The following is a 20,290-nucleotide window of genomic DNA, read 5'->3' on the forward strand; positions in this document are numbered from 1 at the left end:
TGTCCAGGACAGTTTTAAACTGGTTTAAATCCTATTTTACTGACCGTTTCCATTTTATATCTGTGTGGCTTTAGGTCTGACACATGCTCAGTGCTCACTGGTGTTCCTCAGGGTTCAGGCCCTCTACTCTTCAATATTTATCTCCACTTGGGCATCTCCTGCAATCGCTTGGCCTCCATTATCACTTTTATGATACCCAAATCTACATTCACTCTAAATCTGGTGAAGACATTGATGCTTGTTATCTTTCTGGTTGTATTTCTGAGATAAAGGCATGAATGAACAATAACTTTCTGTGCCTGAACAGCAGGAAAACTGAGGTTATGCTTATAGATTCCCGTGATTAAATTCGCAAAGCGGCTCCACTGTCCCTGTCTGTTGGTGGTTCTGTTCTTGAAACCCAAAGTAAGATGAGGAACCTTGGTGTAATTTTTGACACTAGCCTTACTTTTGATTTTTTTGTTCAGAGCACTGTGAAGGCATCCTTTTTTCACCTCAGAAATATAGCCAGACTACGCCCAATGCTAAATTTATCTGTCGCTGAAAAGTTGATTAATTAATTTGTTGTCACACAGCTGGATTACTGTAACGCCGTTTTAGCCTGAGTTTCTCAAACCACAAGTAACAAATTGCAATATGTTCAGATCTCTGCCGCCCGGATCCTGATGTGACCATATTACTCCTGTTTTGAAGTCCTTACACTGGCTGCCGGTCAGGTTCCGTGTCGATTTCAAGATCATGATGTTGACATACAAGGTATTACATGGCTTGGCTCTGCAATAAGCAATCCGCTTATCTGGCTTATTAATCCCTTATACCCCAAATTGCAGACTGCGCTCCTTACAGTGTAACCTCTCAACTGTCCCACTAACGTACCGCAAATCGTTTATGCTCCTTCACTTTGGAACTTTTATTTGTTGTATTTTTCTGTGGCTTTGAGAACCTGCTTTTATAGGCGCTCTATAAAATAACGTTTATTATTATTATTATTATTGTCCTTCTTTTGGTGAAAGTTTATCTCCAGATAAGAGTGTCATGCTAAAAGCCTAAATTGTAAATGGGAGCCAAGAAATGTCTCCCCCCCATATTATCCTGTATGGCACTGGTACAAAAGTAGCTTAGGAAGCAGCATGGGAATAGGGACATAGATAAATGTAACAAAAGAAAGATGGAGGTGAGCCAAATGGATGGAGGAGGAGAGATGAAAGAGGTTTGTGTGTGTGACGAAGTTCACATGGCTCCCACAGCTAAAGAAGCGCAGAGAGATAATATTCCCATGGTCTGCTGGCTACTGTTTGGCATATAAGCAACCTTGGTGTACTTTCTACTGGACTTGCTAATTATAATGCTTAATTTACTGCACATGCAATGGAATACAACAGTGATTAATACGCATTTAAGGTTTCACATTTAATTCAGTTTGATTAAATTTTATTTATGTAGCATCAAATCATAACAGAAGTTATCTCGGGGCACCTTTCATATAGAGCAGTTCAAGACATACTTGACTACATACTTTACAATATTATTTACAGAGACCCGACGGGTCCCACCCTGATCAAGTACTTGGCAACGATGGCAAGGAAAAACTTCCTTTGAACAGGCAGAAACTTGAGCACAACCAGGCTCTGGTCTCTGGTTAATCTGCCTCAACTGTTTGGGTTGAGAGACAAAGTGAGAGGGGAGAGAGAGAGAGCAGCAGGAAAGAGAACGTACAGTAGCACAATGCAAGTTCCACATAGAGATGTCAAGTAATAGTAATAATAATGACAGCAATAAGAAGAAGAACAAGAAGAAGCAGGAACATGGGGACAGAAGGTGGCTTGCAATCAAGAATCAAGGCTGTACAGCTCCTGCAGAAACAACAGAAGGAGAGACAAGAGATAAGAAAGCATAAAATCCTGGCTTGATCCTAGATATATATTTTTTTTAACTAGGTAATTATTCTGGCACTGCAGTAAACGATTCTGTCCTGTTAATATAACCCAATGATTTGATGAAAAGCAGATTGCACAGCTAGATTGAGAAAAAATTATAAAAAAAAAAGTTGATTTATATTGGAAACAGGTTGACATTATTTCATTATACTGGTAGACTTTCCCACTTCTACAAAAATATTTTATTCCCCCACGTGCACACATAAACAAATAGCTAACACGCACCTCTACAGAACCCAAAAGCAAACACAAACCTGACACCAAATTCTTTACAGCATCCTCATAACCACAGACACACCCCAGCTCCCTCACTACATAGACAATTGTTCCACCTGTTATAGACGACTAAGCCGAAGACATCATAGTCCCAACCAGCTGCGTTGTAAAACCATGTGGATCCCAAAGAGAAACCCACCATTCTTTTGTGATTTAACAAAGCAAACGGTAGAGGAAGATTTACTCAAAAAAGAGAGAGGAGTGAGGGGAAGAGACCAAAGGACAGAGAAGGAATGCATCAGAGAGAAAGAATGACAAGGAAAAAAGTGAAAGGTCACAACACACGTAGCGCTGACATAAAGGAACTTCCTGTCCTTTCCTGATTGGGGCCCTTAGTGTTCTGACAACAGGGAGATGGTAAAATGCTGCTTCCCCCCATTAAGGCTTGTGTTCACAAGCTTGTGAATGAACACTCACATGCATGCTGTTTTCATGGTGAAAACAAAGGACAAAAAGAAAATAACGAGGATGGAGGGCAGGAAACCGGGACAAAGATAAAATATAACAAGGAACTAAGGGTCCACTTTTAATGAATTGTGTGAATTCACATTGTAAAAGAAAATTTTTCAGACTTTTCAAAAACACACACTCATGCTGTACGTCCAGTGCATACCCAGTGTCCACAGGTGAAGGTCATGGCTCAAGGGTTTGAGAAGAGGGGAAGCTGCCATTACGAAGAGTGGAGGGATGCAGATGTTGGAACTTTATGGTTGAGAATTTGACTTATTTGTCTTGTGAAAACCAATTTTTTTACATTTGTTAACCATGAAGTGGATGTTTGAACAGCCCTTAACAGCTTGAAGAAAAATCATACGCCCTCAAAGCACATCCAAATCCATTTTCAACCCATTCCTGTCAAACACAGTGTGCAGTTTTTTCTTTATTTTTTGAACTTTGAAGTACATTGGACTACAACAGCACAGTACATTGCTTTTCAACCCCATAACATGATGAGGTCTTTAAGGCCCATTTCCTCTAGCAAGACAGCACACAGAAGTGGGAAGCTCAGTCAAGGATTACAGCCAGGCCTTGTCTACCCAGTGCTTGAGCCTTCAGGCACCTGGCCTTCACTTTCACGGCCAAGAAACTGTCACATTACATAAACCGACAGTGTGGAGATGAATCCTGATGTTTTTAGTGATCCCTCTATCGCCGACATCAGGACAAAGTTTCCACTTGTACAAAAAAATCAGATGACGATTGCCAACATTTTCCAAGCACAACAGGAGGGGATGTACCTCATTTGCTAGAGACAGCTGTAGAAGATCTCATCAGATCTGTAACATGGTTCATATAATAAGTCTTTGAAAATTATCCAAACAAATTGATCATGTGGGAAAATTTGGTGGGCGCAGGAATAATCTTAATGGAAGACCTGCTTGGTGGGAGAAATTTACTCTCCTTTGAACAGCTGGTGTCTAAATAGAATAAATCCAGGAAAGATTTGGGAAAGTGTATTCAAATAAAAAGTTGTATAACAACAGTAGATAGAAAAATGTTGGCCCTGCTACTTGCAGGAGTTATGGCGATCAAATTCAAGTCAACCAGGCTTTATAATGGAGCTGAGAAAACATCAATAATGACAATCCCCAGGGTGGGTAGGGTGTTAGATAGTGGAAACATAGTTCATGGAGGGTCCTGTATTATGCATATTGGGTATCTTAACAATGGAGGCTTACCTGTTCTGGCAAGTGTGTTCTTGGGTGAAATAGCCCTCATAACAGTAAGCAGGATAGTGCAACGTCAGTTTCAAAGAATGGAGACATGAGCTGGCTAGGATAGCTTCTTTTGAGCAGCTTATCCACAGAGAAAATAATAGTTCAATAAATGCAGGAATATCTGGTTTCTTCCGTGCATCATATAATCATTAATGCTCAGTGGATGAGCACGAGGTTTAATATTGTTGTATGATTGCCTGTGTTACACTCATTTCTTGTTCATAAATTTCTAATATATGTTCAAATTCTGAAAAAAGCTTTAAAAACATTTAATCATTAAAAAGAAATTTCAAGCACCTCTAGCATCATCCTCAGGTCAAAATGTCTTCTAATGGGAAGATTCGCCATGAAATCTGCTGAGCAAATTCATGCTCCCTTGGGAATTAAGATTGGACTCACTGATGTCTATTTATTGTAATGTGGCTCTCCCCAGTTCAGCTCTTTTCCATCCTCCTCTGCTTTGCTGTGTTCTACTTTTCTCTGTCTTTCTTTGTAGCCGGCTGGAGAGGGGAAGCACCAGAACAAACCAACTCCAAAAGGCGCTTTGTCCCTTTGCGTCAGAAAACATATTTGCACTCTTTCCTCCCTTTGTCTGTCTACCTCCTACATGCACCCAGCATGAGCATGAGTCTTTCCCCCTGTCTTCAGCTTTCAACAATGCTTCATCTCTGTGCCCCAGCCCACACACTAGAATACCATGGCGGGGCGCCGTGAACTTCTCCCTCTATGTAGCTCATTCATTGTCTACAACACCCAGTTGCCTCTGTCTCACTCCTCTTTTCTTTATCTGTCACTTCCTCATCAACAAAGTCTCTCTCTCTCAATCTCCATCCTTTTCTTCTTCCATCCCTCAAATTGGTGACCTCACCCAACACCCACATTACAGTGACTTCATCAGGCAGCAGCTGCAGTCAAGGCCACAGAGCAACGTGTTGGTGGAGGGGACAATTAGCACAGCCGCTGTGTCTGGGACACAAGGGTGAGGCTGAGAGGAAACTTCTGGAAGATATCAACCACCTCAATGTGTCACTTAATTTTTCATTTGGATCTGTGAATTTCATTTGTCTCCAGTATCAAAAGAAGGAATGCCCACTTGTATTGTTTAGAAAATGAAAACGGAGGGACTGTTCAAGGCCACAAGGCTGTGTTTTCCTCCACAACCATCTCAGTGCACCTCTTATCCTTGTCCCTTGTCTCAGATGTCTTCACATTTTGTCCTTTTTAACAAGAAAAGTAGGACAGGGTTTGTATGTGAAAATGAAGCTTTGAGATCTAAGTTTGCATGGAGGGCTGGTTCGCTGAATTTAGAGAATTTAAATCTTTAATTTTGACCCCAGAATTTGTGGGAAGCCCGTGATTGAGAAGAAATGAGGAAAAGACGTGCCCTGTGCCAAATCGAGGCGAGAGGAGATGTAAACATCTGGCAAGCAAGAGAGATAGATATCTTTCTCAAGAGTTGATCTCCATAACAAGAAATTCAAAAATGGAGGAAAATACAGTATATTGCTTTGTTGGATCCTGTTTGTAACTACTAGATTATTTGTTTGGGCAGCCTTGTGAGGAAGGTGGTCCAGAGCCTCAATTAAAGACTCCAGATGTGGTTTAGAGTTGTTTGGGCGGTTTACAGCTATATAGTGGCTTCGTGTGGTTACAAGGATTCAGATGTCACATTCTGAAATGTGGCTGTTTATGTTACATGCAACACTCTGGGTGCTTTTGATTTGTGTCTTTTTTGTGAGGAAAGATCGAAAGTGAGTGTTGATACTTGCATGAAACGGAGTGTCTGATTTTAATGCCTAGCTGATTTTATGCATTTAGACTTATGCATCCATGTACATGTACATTTGCTTAAGAAATCTAAAATACAGTAGCTATGTGTACATACATATCATAAACCTGGTATGATAAAAGGTTTCATTTTTCATGGAATAAATGATCAGAGAAAAGGAAAACTGTTAAGGCAGGGGGAGAATGCCATCTGCTGGACATTGTGCAGGCTGCCTTTATAGTAATTTGTGCTCAGCAGCACTTCAGCAGTGTGCAGCATAAAAGTTCAACAAATAAAATCAAATAAGAGCAATAAAATGAAAGCAAAATATATACAGACGAGTATTTAAAATAATACATAAGTACACAGGTGTTTAGGTAGCAGCATGCAGGGTGGTATGTGCAATATGATAGCAAAGTATGTTGTGTGTGTGTGTGTGTGTGTGTGTGTGTGTGTGTGTGTGGTGTGTGTGTGTGTGTGTGTGTGTGTGTGTGTGTGTGTGTGTGTGTGTGTGTGTGTGTGTGTGCATACCCCTGGTGTAGATAATAAATGTGACACTAATAGTTTAGGATACTTTTTAGATGTGGCACTGAGTAACCAAACATGACAAAATCCATACATCAATACAGGTTTGTAAGAATTTCTTTATTACTTCGATACGGAAATGCTTTTACAAAATTAGGTACACTGTAACATAGAGAATGCGTTAAAAAGGTATAAATGTGTTTAAGATTGTCAACTGCTGTGATAGTAAAATAATTTGTCCTCTTTTATGTGGATGATCATGTTGTGTGTGTGTGTGTGTGTGTGTGTGTTCAGAGATGCTGGTGCAGCCACAGTACTGTGTTGAGGAAACAGTCGGCCTGTGTGTCCACTCTGGACAGAGAATGTCCATCTTCTGGAAACCACAACAATCTGGATGGACAAACAGAACAATGCGCAGAGCTAAAAATCTGTCTTAATAATCTTAGTGATTATTAGCCTAATAACAAGGATGCCAGTATATGTTCTGTTGAATCAGATTGTCAAGGTTTGTTTATTGGGTGCATTTAATGTATGCTCTGTTGTACCTGACAGGTAAAGCTCTGCTCTTCAGTGCTTTATAGAACTCCAGACCCTGGTGAGGAGACACTCTCCTGTCTTTGCCCCCCAGCATCAGCAGCACTGGAGCCTTGACCTACAAACAAACACACAGCTGAACGCACTGAACCATCAGAGACTTCGTTTCATGTCAGTTTCTTCAGATGTTGAAGTTTCTGTAGGTCCTTGTATTCTTAAAAAGGTCCATTTACACACACAACTACAGTTTATTTATGAACTGGACTCCTGACATTTGCTTTAGTTCCACTAAAATTTCAAAACTGCCCCAAGGTCCCATGTCTTTAAAACTAATGTTCAGATTTCCATAATTCCATAAATACTATATTAAAGTCTGTGTGTGTCTGACCTGAGCAGCATGTGTGATGGGGGACTTCTCTAACATAGCACCCAGGGCTTCAGCAGTGGGTATCTGGTCATATGAGTACTGAAACCCCACACTGGTGTAACGCCTGGAAACACAGACAGAGGATAAGAAGATTCAAACTTGTGTTTAGGATGTGTTGCAGTGTGTGGATAAGTTGTTGTGTATGCACTTACCAGTCTACTATGTCACTTGTACCCAATAAAGTAGCGGCATTAATGACGGGGTTCCTGGCCGCACACGCTCTGTAGAACTCTGGGTACTGACCAATCAGATGACAAGATAGGAAGCCCCCGTGAGAACCACCAATCACAGCCAAGCGTTTGGGGTCAAGGGTGATGTCCGTCCGCAGTGCAGTAAGCACGGCCATCTGGGTAAAGACACTCAGGTCAAATAATTTTCAGTCCCGGGGTGACACTGAGCTGTTTATGGATAAATACATGTCAGCCTGATCATTGCAACACCAGATTTTCAAACACTGAACTGATTTTTTTTTACTCTGAGCCAACCTCACTCTATCTAGGACTACCTGCACGTCTTTTACATCCTGGTTTCCAATCTGACCGATTAGGGACAAAATGCTGTCCTGGCCGAACCCTGTGGATCCCCGGTAGTTCACTAGATAGAGAATCAAAAAGAGGGAAGACAACTAAATCAAAAGTGAATTGGAAAAGCATTTGATAATGTGATTTTAAGAGGCTTGCTGTTTTACTTTACAGATATGTACTGGTTTTCACCCAAAAAAAAACCAACTAGATTTTCTTTAGAAAAACAGATTAAACTGCTTTTCTACACATATTTTAAATGAAAAAAAAACACAAGATAAAAACATAGACAAAATAAAAAGAAAGGATCATAAAACACAGGGGATACACTACAGTTTTAAAAATATGAAAGGCAATGATATGAAATGATAAAACCCTGCAATATAAAATATCTTAATAACTTCTAAAAGAATAAGTTTTTAGAAGGGATTGAAAAGACGCTAGTGATGTAGCCTGTCTTATCTCGGTAGGCAGTGGTCCACACTGGGGTTTCTAGCAGCAAAGGCCTGATCCCTTTTGGTCACAAGCCGGGACCTAGTACCAACCAGCAGAGCTGCATCCAACAACCAGGCACATAGGGAGTCAATAAATATCAATAAATATAATAAATTGGAGCAAGGCCATTTAGTGCTTTAACATACAACAGTAATGTGCTCGTATTTTTGGGTGCCTGGTAAAATTTGGGCAGTAGTGCAAGACCAGATAGAGTCGGTGAAAGGAGCTCTGACTGATATCGGTACGGTGCATTCATCAAGGCAGGAAAAAATAAATACATGGATAATCATATGTAAATCCATAGAGGACAAAATTGTCGCTGAAAAAAGCATGACTGTATGACGCTATTAACACACAATACAATATCAACGTCATTGACGGGAATTTGCAGTGCAGTTCTTAAAAACAAAGACAAAACACACACAAGATAAAACGTGCATCATGTCACATGTCATCACATTTATACATTCAGACATACTTACAAGTCCTAAAGTGCTTTGTGCATCTACATACATTTTAGAGTGCTTGTTGGCTTAATACTTGCGCTACGACTACAAGTGCTTGTGTGTCAAAATTCAAGTATCAAACTGCCTCAGCATCTAATTGTGATTATTTTGACTGATATTGCAATTGTGATATGATTTGCGATATTAGAGGGAATGATTATTTTTACATCATTATTTTCATTTTCATTGAAAAACATTAAAAAATTATTCTGGTGTGATTAAGGGGATCTGTACCAAACAAAGATGTTTTCTTAAGTCTGTAGAATATGACGTGTAGGCCAGGACATCTCTGCAGCATGACAATATTTAATTTAAAATGGTTTTCTGACACACATTTTGCCTTAAATATTGTGCCTCCTACTATTTGAAAATTGCAGCATGCCATATTGCGATTTTGATAACCTTGTCACAGTTCTTGAGACGAGATGTCCAGCACTTTTAACTCTGGAACCTCCTTCCTGTGGGTTTAAAGAGGGAGCTAGCAGGTTGTGAGAGGTCGGTGATCAACTTTGCGTCTCCTTGCGTCTAATACATGTGGCACTTATGGAGGAGACCCTAGGAAAGCCATTGCTGATAATCTTAAACCCTATGCGTACTATTTCTAACTGTCCCCTCTGAAGGGCAGTTGTGTTGGGTGGTGTTACACTCTCCACAGTAGCCCTGTAAAAGTGCAGCATCGCCTTCTTTTAACTTTTTAAGCTGACATTGTCTAAATGGTTATAGACAAGTCGTTCAAAGACAGGCTTATAATCAGTCAGACTCAACATTAGATTTCTTGGAAGCGGGGATAAAAGCATTAGATTTATAACATGCAGGGACTTTGCTCAGCAAAATATCTGTGAAAAAACAAGAATCTCCCGGATGATTAAGAATTCCCTCAGTAGGTAGATGCATGACCCACAAGTATTTTAGTGTTGGTGCACTACCTATGGTTCACATAAAAGCAGACTCCACCACCCCTCCGTTTCGGTGAAGGAAGAAGCCCTTTTAGGTGTAAAGTTGAGTCAGGCATTCCCTCGTTGAGCCAAGTCTCAGTGAAGCATATTACAAAGCAGACAGAGACATCCTGTCTGGAAATGATGAAGTGGGACAGTTCATCCAACTTGTTAGCCAGGACTCTGACATTAGACAATTATGAAATGCCGCAGACAGCAGTGTTTATGCCAGGTGTCACCAGGGCACCGGCTCTCTTATTTCGTACCCTAGGTTGGGAACAGTGGTGGTGTCGGTAGCCTTCACCAGTGACCTCCTCCACCACCCCAGTGACAGTCCATGGTGAATAGAGCAGCTTTGAAGAAAACTGCTGCATTCTGTCCCAAATGTGCAGTAGTCCTGGGCTTTAACTTTTCAACAAACCGTCCACTCATTCAATTCTCAGATACTCACCAAGCAAACAACCAGGGCAGCACTAGACCTGCATCAAAAATAACACCAAGATTTCTGGCTCCTTGTTTAATTTTTTGGTTAGCGAACCAAGCTTCCTTTGAAGCAGGCTGGTAGAAAGTGTTGGACCAAAGACTATGACCTCAGATTTGTCATCATTCAGTTTTTAAAAGATTTCTGATATTCAGCATGTAACATCGCTAAGGCAAGCATCGAGATTATCTACTGTATATTGCTGGAGTTACTAGATTGAAGAAGGACATATAGTTGTGTGTCATCTGCATAACAGCGATTGGAAACACCATGGGATTGGATGGCCTGGAGTAGACATAGCATTTGTCCTCATCACTTTCTAATATAAAATGGTGAAACAAGTGATTTCGCAGCAAATTATATTTTCAAAATCTGATTTCTACATGGATTTTAAGCTTAAAAATAAACTCTGATCCACAGATGTTTAAACAAAAGTGATGAGTCCTAGCTTATATATACAGTAGTATAAGGAGTATAATATTTGTTTTTTTGCCTAGAGTTAGACAACAAAAGTGTTACTCATCTCATTTTGTACTAACATAAAATCTTCTGGCTTTGTGCTGCACAAAGACTGGAAAAGGGGGAACAGCTAGCCTGGCTCTGTCCAAGCACAAAACAAAATCCACCTATCAACACCTCTCAAGCTCACTTGCTATATCTCTTGTCACTGTCACTGTGAAATTGCCAGGCAACCAGCAAAAACTCCAAGACTAGGAAGTCACATAAAAACAGAACACAACATACTGTTTTGAGCCCTTGGTTTTTGTACAAAATAAATAAGATATAATGTGTTCACTAGTGAGCTTCAGAGGTACTGGGGAGTGGATTTTGTTACCGTTTGACAGAGCCAGACTAGCTTTTCCCTGCTTCCACTCTTTACGCTTTCCTATTTGGAAATAATAATAACAATAAATTTAATTGCTCTCCTGGTGTCTTTCATTTTTCAGGCCTGTATGTTGGTGTTAACATGTTTTCATATTAGGAGAAAAAAGCATAAATCAATTCTCCCAAAATGTCAAACAAATTCTTTAAGTGCGCCAGTGTTGTATATGTGTGTGTCAGCGAGAAACGGGCGTCTCACCCATGAGCACTGCAAAGCCAAGTTTAGCTAGTCCGGCTGTGGTGCTGTTCCATTCTGCTGGGAACTGGGAGTGAGGGCCACCTGCGGGAGCAAACAAACAAAAAAATTACTAATATATAAAAGACACTTAACAAAATTAAGTAATGTGTCAGTGTGTTTCCATATAAACACATATACAGAAATACAGCTATAAGTGAAGTAAACACATACCATGGATGAAGACAACCAGAGGTATTTTGTCTTCATGGAGGGGACAAGATGGTTTAACCAGAACAGCCCCGAAGTCTAAACCAGCTGATGAGAGAGAGACATATGAAATGAGAGAGAAAGACAAAAAGTAATAAAATTGGGCATCACAGTGAGTTTTATATTGAAGGAGTGATTGATCATGATCATTTTGACCCACTCTGTGCATGTGGGTGTGTGTCTCATGCTCACAGTAGTGCGAGTTGTTCTCCTCTGGTGGAGGTGTAACATCTAGAACCGTCCAGTGGAAGTCAAAGGTCATGACAGGCTGCTGCAGTGTTTGCCAGGTCACAGCCTCACCTGACAAGGGGAGGAAACCCACCCTCTGCAAACACACACACACGTGGTCGATAAAAAACAAAGACATTACATGAAAATTCATTTTTCATCCAACTAATCTTGTTTAACAATACAGCAAACAGTATTTTAGCATAGTGCTGTCTGACCAGAGTGGGTGGTGTGTTGGGGCTGGAGCAGCTGACGACCATCAAGTCCTTCTGGACTGTTAGCAGCTTCCAACTGCCAAAAACTCTGGAAACATCAGAGAGACCTGCAGAAGAGAGAGAAAGAAGCGATGAAGGGAAGACAGAACATGGTAGACATGATAGAGTAGAAACAAACGCAGAAATACAGGGCTTTTGAATTGGTGCGCTCATATTAAATGGTACAGGTCTTGATGAGATTGTGTCCAGCCTTTGTAAATACAAATCACAGATGGAGATTAAATTTGTAGAAGATGCATTTGAAATAAAATTGTGATTTTATGATGAAATGCGGTAATCTGTAATTCGATTTGTCTTTAATTTTGTGTTGTGTCTTTGGTGCACAGTGTTTGTTGATGCAGTGTTTCTGCAACTTTTGACTTTTATTTTGAAATTCCCACAATAGGCTGTTGGTAGCAACATTAAGGCTGTTGGTCTTGTCGTACCTTTCTGTTCTTTCTTGTGCTCCTGATGATGAAGATGAGAAGGTGGAGGAGGAAGGGGGGGAGGAGAATCAGGAAGAAGATTAAGAAGAAGAGGGTCTGGAGGAGGAGGAGGAGGAGGAGGAGGAACTGGAAGGGAAGGAAAAGGAGAAGGGGGGGGTGGAAGAAGGGGGGAGAGGGGAGTAGGTGGAAGAGGAGATGACAGAGGAACTGCAGGAGGAGGGGGAGGAAAAGGAAGAATAGCAGGAGATGGGGGAGGAGGGGGAAGCCAAGAGGGGGAGGGAGGAGGCAGAGGAGAGAGGGGTGGTGGATAGAACGGAGAGAAAAGAAGAGATGGCGATGAGGACAGAAAAGAGAGAGGAGGAGGAGGAGGAGATGAAGGACTCTTACTATCAGAGAGGGAGGTAACTTTGTTTGATCTTCTGTCGACCATGAAGAGATCCTGAGAGAGAAGACAGAGTAAATGAGTCATGGAAAGTGTCTTTGATGATGTGGCAAACACAAAACAATAAGCAAATATATTTACAAAAATGCAAAAAAAACCTGTCTATTTCAGGTATTTTTATTATGATAAATGCCCTTATTTACTTTCTGTCCGAGTTTAATGAGAACACTAATATCTGTGTATTGATTATGTAGCAAGAGCCAGGAGTTGATTAGCTTAGCTTAGCATAAAGACTAGAAGTCAAGAGAAACAGCTAGCCAGGCTCTGCCCAAAGGTCACAAAGTCCACCTAGAACCTTTAAAGCTCACTGATCAACACATGTTGTGGTTTTACTACAGCTTGTGTACGGACTACACAGATAAAGTAACCTATGTTAATTAGTGATGTCAAACTGTTAAATTTGTGGTTGTTACCTTCCAGTTTCTGCGGGCACTGCTGAACACCACTCTCTGACTGTCGGCGGACCAGCAGCAAGACGGCAAAGATTCATACACACCTGCAAACTCACCTGAAACAAAGAGACATCATTTGTGATAATTTGTTTGCTTTTTTTTTTTTTTTTTAAATGAGGACTCTTCCTACATTTGCCCCTTTATCCTGCTTCGCTTTGTTGGAAATTCATGAATAATGCACAAAATACTCTGGATAAACATAATAATATAAATGTATGATATTGTACAGGTCTTTATTGTATAGTGCCAACCTGCGGTACATTCAAGTGATTAATGCAGATGATGAGAAGGTGCCAATTTGGAAATGTGCCTTGCTAGCTGGAAAGGGACATTAATATTGTATAGGAAGAAAATTACGGTTTTAAAATATCATTTGTATTATTTATACATTTGGGATTTCTGTATTTCAGTATACACACACAAAACTCTGTACAAAAGCCACATTTCTAGACATCCCCTTTTACTCACTATGAAAATGCTGATGTTTAGCATGCATTTACCATATTCACAATCTTGATTTAGTGTAAGTAAGTAAAACTTGCTGGACACCACTCATAGCCCACCTTTGGAGTTCTAGAAAATCTAACCTCAAGAAGTGTTTTTTTATTTTTTTTATTTTTTGAAACAGTCAACGGACTCAGCTGATCTAATGATGGCCTCAGAGTCTGGGTGCTAGGACAGCAAAAGAACAATCGCTATTGGTTTTACATTTGTCACACGGTATTGCCAACGGGTTTTGGTTAGATGACCTAAGAGAGTGCTAGGTGGTGTAAGGGCTTAGTAGTTGGGATGTGTAGGCAGGAGAGAAGCCATTTTGTACAATAGCAGCATTTTCAGGGCCAACGTTGAAAAGCTCAGTTTTGTCCAAATTAAGCTGAAGAAAGTTTAGTGACATCCATTCCTTTATAGCAGCTAAACAGTTGTGGGGAGGGCGCTGAAGTCATCTGGTTTTACTGAAACATTAAGTTGAGTGTCGTCCGTGTACCAACGATAGGATATACAACCAAAGCGACTGATTATCTGGCCCAAGGAAAGCATATACAAGGAGAAAAGAATAGGCCAGAGGACCCCTGAAGCACCCTGTATAACAGGCGAGTAGATGAAGACACAGTTACCCACTGAGACCAAAAAGTGTCACAAACCATTCTAGGGCTTTCCCTGTAATACCAGCACAACTATTTAGTCGGTTGATAAGTACTTTGGAAATTAAAGGATATTTAGATAGGCCAGGTTTTTTTAAGCAGCTGGATGCAGATCTTAAATTGGTCGGGGACACAACAGAGGGGCCAATGACAGGAGGGACCTCTTTATATCTGTAGAACACAGGTTACTGAAATTACTGATCAGTTCCTTAATTTTAGAAGGTTGAATTGGGAAATTATATAAATCAGAGAAGATAGATGAGAACTTCAGAGCAGAGTGGTTATTAAAAATGCGGGGAACATACTGGTCACCTCAGAACTTGAGGAGAAGTCTGAATGAAGGAGATTAAAACATTTGTGATCCGAGACAAGGTCTGTCAGTGAAAGGGAGATTATAGTCAGGCCTAAAGTAAATAAGAGGTTATGGGTGTGGCCTCGGTTATGAGTAGAACCAGAGACATGCTGCATCAGGTTCAACGAGTCAGTAATGTTTATAAATGTGGTGGCAAAATGGTTAGACGGATCATTGACATTGTCAAGGGCGTCACTTTGTCCATGAGACGTGATAATGCACGATACTGGAGTCATGAGAATAAGACCCTTCATTTCCTGCATTCTGGACAACATTTTTGCACAAATTACCGTGGAAATGTCTTTATTTATATGAAGGGAAACAAAATTCATGTGGCCTGTGACAATTCAGAATATATAAATATTATTGAAAATAATACAGTAACAAGCAGCTTGTTTTTTTTAGCCTAAGTTACTTTTTTTGGTCAAGGCAGATCTTTGTCTTCTATATTTACATTGAATTTCATGTTTTCCAATTGTACCTTTTCTCATAGAATTTTTATTTGTTATTTAACGTTTCTTGTTGCAAGCTAATTTTCAGAAAACTTTTAGCAGATGCTTTCAAAAAGTGGTCCCAGCACGGCCCATGAACCTCGGGGAGTTCAAGTAACTGTAGTCTGGAGGGCACAGGTTGACTAAATGGCAGCAGTCCCCAGGTCTCCTAATTATTATTAGATGTGATCAAATCATTCAGGGTAAAGGTTCTGTTTAAGAGAGAGGCACTGTATGGAACATATCTGGCTGGTGTGATGGCTGTGGGGAGGGACAGTGGTACAGTTTATTTAGTGAAGATCGTTCTTCTTAACCTGCTTAGTGGTGCAAAGCACGGGCAAGCCTGTTTGTTACAATATCCTGAATAGACAGGTGAACTAGTGAAGGGTTAGGCACAAGGAGGGACAATAGGAGGTGCCAATACCCAGGTCAGTAGACTGAGGAGGAACCATAGAAGAAGAACAGGGAACTTCCCATGGACAGGGGTGAGATGTAAATAGTCAATCACATGGATGAGACAGCACCCTGCTAACCTGTGTTAATTAGCACGCTAACCTGTGTTAATTAGCACTAAAGACAAATTCAAATTTTGACCTGATGATGGCGCAAGATGAAAAGAGTGTCACCAAAGTTATTACAATTTAGCCTGGGGAGGATCCATCCAATAGATGCTGAGACATTTCACTCAAAACCACAAAAGTCAACCTCACAGTGGCGCTAGAGGATCACCAAAGTCAGTAGAACACATCCTCTGGGGACCCTGAAAGTGTGTTAACAGTATGTGACCTACCAGTCTGTGGTCTGTTGACAACATCCAGCAGTGTGGATGTCTTCCCGCTCTTCAGATCCAACTGTGGACAATTAAGAGTCGCTATTTACAGAAGGCAGAACACAGACACGCATGCACAAAGACACACACACATGCACACACAGAGTACCTGCTGAAGACTGAGGCATTGGTTATGAGGACCAAACACTTGACCCTGCAGGTAGATCAGCGTGGACCCGTCTGGACTCAGCCTGGGACAGCACACTGACAGGTTGTCCCCAGACAGACACTCTGGTTTGGAGGGAGAAGGATGTGAAGGGATCAGATGAGCAGAGTGTGAGATTGAGTCATTTACAAAGAGACAGAGACAGTGTGCTCACCACAGTTTCCATCCAGGTCGAGCTTGAATAACGCTGACCTGAAACACAATTTTAAGAGAAAGAGACACTGAAGGAAACTGCAAACTATAATTTACACAGTTTAGTTTGAGGCCTGCTGTAAAAATAAACTGTGTTTTTCCATGACTCAGTGAACTACGTTTTCTTTTTGGTGACTGCAAACAGAAACAATGTTTAATATTTTCTGCTTTTTCAGATGTGGCTGCTGCCATTTTCCTTTTTAGCTTCGACTGCATATTTCACACAAGAAAGTTGCCTCCCGTGCCTCCAACATACTATAATAACAACAACGGTAATTGACGGATATTATCTAAACTATGAAAATAAAGCAGTTATCCAACCTGCGGTTGGAGCAGAACCTCAGTCCGAGTCTGAACGGTTCGTGGTACCAACCGACAAAAAACACCGCCTGACTGCCTGGAGCCCACAGAGCCTGGAGGAGAACACACACACACACACACACACACACACACACACACACACACACACACACACACACAGACACAGTTAATTACAGAAAAAACCTTCAAATAGCATATGTTAGTTTGTCTTCATTGGAATTTACACTGGGAAAGTGAACTCACACTTTATCTTCATGCACTAACAGTTCAAAAAAATCTAAATCCTGCAGTGTCAGTTGAAGTAAATGACAGCCTCTCTGTCCTCACCTGTCCAGGTGAGATATCAGGCGGGACGCCCTGCAGCACGCTGACAGAGCCGCTCTGCAGATTCACCACACAAATCACCGGAATGCTCTTACTGGTCAGAGCCTCGCCCCAGTCTTCACAGTACATACTCCTGTCCTGTTTGCACACACAAGCAAAATAAGTGACATGTATACATTAACACTTTGCTGTGTAGTTAATGACAGGAATCTTCTGTTTTGTGCGTGTGTGTGTGTGTGTGTGTGTGTGTGTAATACCTTCCTGCATGCAGATTCCCCATCATGCGTTTCTATTGATGTGTTCTTGCTCTTCTCAGCTACATACAGAAGTTTGTTCTCACACTCGGACCATGACAGACAGCCAAACTGGGCTGGAAACACCAATAAGTGTTTATATAAACACATGATAGCAGGGCGTAATAGCCCACATTTCACAAAAATGTAAGTGTTCAGGTCAGATTTTCTGAGTGATGATACATGACATTTATTTTTCTTTGAGGGAAATAAGAAAAAAAATGCGTGTAAAAATGTGAAACATGTGTCTTACAGTCATCATACACTGTGCCATGTTTCTTGAGAGCGGTCAGGTTCAGGCATTTCCTGAGGCCGTGGCGGTCCCATATCTGAACAGCAACAACCACGAACAACATCCTTCTTTCAAATGCTCAAACACTGATACAAATGATATCCTTACACAGAATACTGTGGCCTGTTTTTCTCACCTCGAGGAGCTGGTGGCCACCTGTTTCCCTGACAATGGCCTTCAGGCCTTGAATGGGAGAGCGTCCACTCAGTAACCTGAAGAGCAGAAATAAAAACTGATTAGTTCAGTAAACTGAACGCCTGGCTCAAAAGCAACGTTTCACTGCACTTCCTGGTTCAAAGTTGAACAGTCTGTCGCACCTCTGACCACACTCAGCATAACTGATGGGTGCTGGTGGGTGTGGCCTGATGTCACACTTCTACATCATTGCAGCAAGGTGAGAGCGAAACAAAGCCATTTCGTACATGAGAGATATAACCGTATTACTTAGATTATAAACTCTTGGCAATCTAAAACACTATTCCGCCATCAGTGACGCTGCGTTGGTGTTTGGCAGGTTAGCGTCGTAGGTGGGCTGATTAATCAGTGACGAGTCAGACAAACACACTGAGCCATGGGACTTTTTTTTTGGCGCAGCTCAGCTACCAGAATTGCGGCGTTTCTGCCGTTGTTCTACGTCATTAAACCACAGTTATGCTGCGCGATCATGCGCAGTAAATGCTGGTGCCGACAGGAAGCAGCCCTGTAGTAGTATTTTATTGGTCCAAAACTGGCTTCACTGCTCTTCATTCAAACCAGCGGGGTGGCTTTGTCCAGTAATACATGAGCATTCTGTTGAGTATGAGGGTCATTCGGCAGAACAACAAATCAGCCTTCTCACAGTATTTTGTGTGTGTGTGTGTGTGTTTGCACGCACTCACTCTCCAGACACAGGTACACAGGGCCCTGGTGGGAGGACAGTCCTGATGCTCTTGTGGTCGTTGCAGTCCGTTATCAGAGTCCACTGCTGCGAGTAGCGAAGTCTGGAGCCACGGACCAGGTCGCTTTGACTCCACTCTGGATGTGGACACAGTGAGAAGTTTTCCAACTTGGGTTAAATAAGGAGACACTCAATTATTTAAATTATCCACACCTGCATGATACAATCATGGGCATGGACCTAAAGTCTAAATGAATGTGATTCATGTGGTGGCATAAACAAGAAAAAGGTTCTGATGCAAGCAAAGCTATTTTGCTAACCTGAATGTTTTTGTTTTATTGTCCATGTTGTTAATGACTGATAAAAATGAAATCCACATTTTCATGAAATAAATCATGTTATATTATATAATGTTTTGTATTATTTATGTTCTGTGTAGGCCATTTAAACAACTGATTTGCTTGAATCAGCAGAGACAGGAAGTCTTATGAAGAGAACATAAGTGTCCTTCCCTCAAACCACAATCCAGTGTACTGTACAATGTACACTGTCCAACAAAGAAACAGCCAGGTTAAATAGTCTTCTTCCAGACAAACAGATGGGTTTACTCTCTAAACCTTTTAAAACCTTTAATACAAGATCACTAGTATCAGTGCCAGAGTGTCTTTGACCAGCAGGCTGTCACGAAATCCAAAGAAATGCTGGAGGTGGAAGTCATTTGTTTTCATGGTGCTATCAGGTGGATTGTTTTCATGGTGGCTGCTTTTGAGGAGATCTTTCATTTTCTTCTGATTCAGGTTAATGTGATTATCAGAGGAAAACAAGATCTCTGGACAACTACTGGCTGATGATTGGGACAGTCATCTTTACCAGAGGACGATTTCCAACAACTCTCTGACCTCTCAGATTCTGACTAATATGTTGAGATTACACTGCAGTTAACTGAAGTATTTTCCTAACTACAATGTGTACTATCTGTAATGACAGCTGCAACTAATCTGAAAATAGAAACCTTCTTCAGATCTTGAATTACCACAGTTACTTACTGTTGAAAGTGATAAAGTGTAGGCAGCACCACTAATGCAAACCCTCTGCTTTGCAAATCGTTTGCAAAATCACCAGTAATAATGTGTGTGTGTGTGTGTGTGTGTGTGTGTGTGTGTGTAAGAGAGAGAGAGAGGCAGAGAGAGGCGGTAACAAGCAGCTCACCTGCGGCCACAGTGTAGATCCGGAGCTCTGAGAGCTGCTCCTCACTCACCTGAGCAGAAACAGGTGCAGGGAGCCCGCTGACCTCTCCATACACCCCGGTGATTTGTCCGGGGTCCATCTGCGCCTGCTGTCGCACACACACAGACCTGTCACACTGGCACGGTCAACACGAGCAGATCTGACAAGAGCAAAACTCGTGCATCAAGCACTGACGTTAAACCTGCTCGGAGGGTTAAAATAGTTCAGGCTCGGTTTACTGCAGTGCTGTTTATGAATGTATCCACGTTACTCTGTCAATGACTCTAACGCCTCTCCTGGACTTGATTCAACATTTCACAACGACTTTTACTGTACCAGCGCCTCCATGTTGAATTCATGAATGGACGATACCACTTTGGTTCAGGTTGGAGGGTTGTAGTAGAAGGAAGTGACCGCAGGGGGGCAGCAGAGGGTCACGAAAAATCACATTCCTGATCCTCGTGATTTCAGTTGTTACTGCTGAGGAAATTGTTAGTTAATAATAATAATAA

At 41.3% G+C, this 20,290-nt stretch overlaps 1 protein-coding gene across 3 annotated transcripts; it reads right to left on the bottom strand.

Moving 5' to 3' along the window:
• Positions 1-6,325: 6,325 nt before the first annotated feature.
• zgc:136971 (S9 family peptidase) lies at positions 6,326-20,131 on the bottom strand. 3 transcript variants are annotated; one of them, XM_038722992.1, is made up of 22 exons: positions 19,981-20,123; positions 19,761-19,887; positions 18,553-18,688; positions 17,811-17,886; positions 17,636-17,711; positions 17,347-17,459; positions 17,093-17,227; positions 16,766-16,857; positions 16,407-16,444; positions 16,196-16,317; positions 16,048-16,108; positions 13,234-13,328; positions 12,766-12,817; positions 11,897-12,000; positions 11,643-11,775; positions 11,415-11,498; positions 11,205-11,285; positions 7,691-7,779; positions 7,338-7,531; positions 7,147-7,249; positions 6,770-6,876; positions 6,326-6,614 (listed from the first exon to the last, which is right to left on the bottom strand). In XM_038722992.1, the coding sequence occupies exons 2-22, from the start codon at positions 19,876-19,878 to the stop codon at positions 6,515-6,517; spliced, it is 2,109 nt and encodes a 702-aa protein (XP_038578920.1). In that variant the 5' UTR covers positions 19,879-19,887; positions 19,981-20,123; the 3' UTR covers positions 6,326-6,514. The 3 variants fall into 3 exon arrangements, with proteins under 3 accessions (XP_038578920.1, XP_038578919.1, XP_038578917.1); XM_038722991.1 differs by having other exon boundaries at positions 19,974-20,121; XM_038722989.1 differs by having other exon boundaries at positions 19,761-20,131.
• Between the last annotated feature and the right edge of the window lie 159 nt (positions 20,132-20,290).

This window comes from Micropterus salmoides, unplaced genomic scaffold, assembly GCF_014851395.1.
Source record: "Micropterus salmoides isolate LMB-PRFRI ecotype aquatic unplaced genomic scaffold, ASM1485139v1 Ms_hic_scaffold_16, whole genome shotgun sequence".
In the NCBI taxonomy this organism is placed as follows: Eukaryota; Metazoa; Chordata; class Actinopteri; order Centrarchiformes; family Centrarchidae; genus Micropterus; species Micropterus salmoides.

Excerpts from the sequence above, each read along its gene's own strand:
- zgc:136971 (XM_038722989.1), bottom strand. The coding sequence starts at position 19,878 with ATGGACCCCGGACAAATCACCGGGGTGTATGGAGAGGTCAGCGGGCTC. Across the intron at positions 17,887-18,552 it reads TGTGTACCTGTGTCTGGAGA|GTTACTGAGTGGACGCTCTC; the intron begins GTGAGTGCGTGC and ends TCTGCTCTTCAG. Across the intron at positions 17,712-17,810 it reads GTGGCCACCAGCTCCTCGAG|ATATGGGACCGCCACGGCCT; the intron begins GTGAGAAAAACA and ends GTTGCTGTTCAG.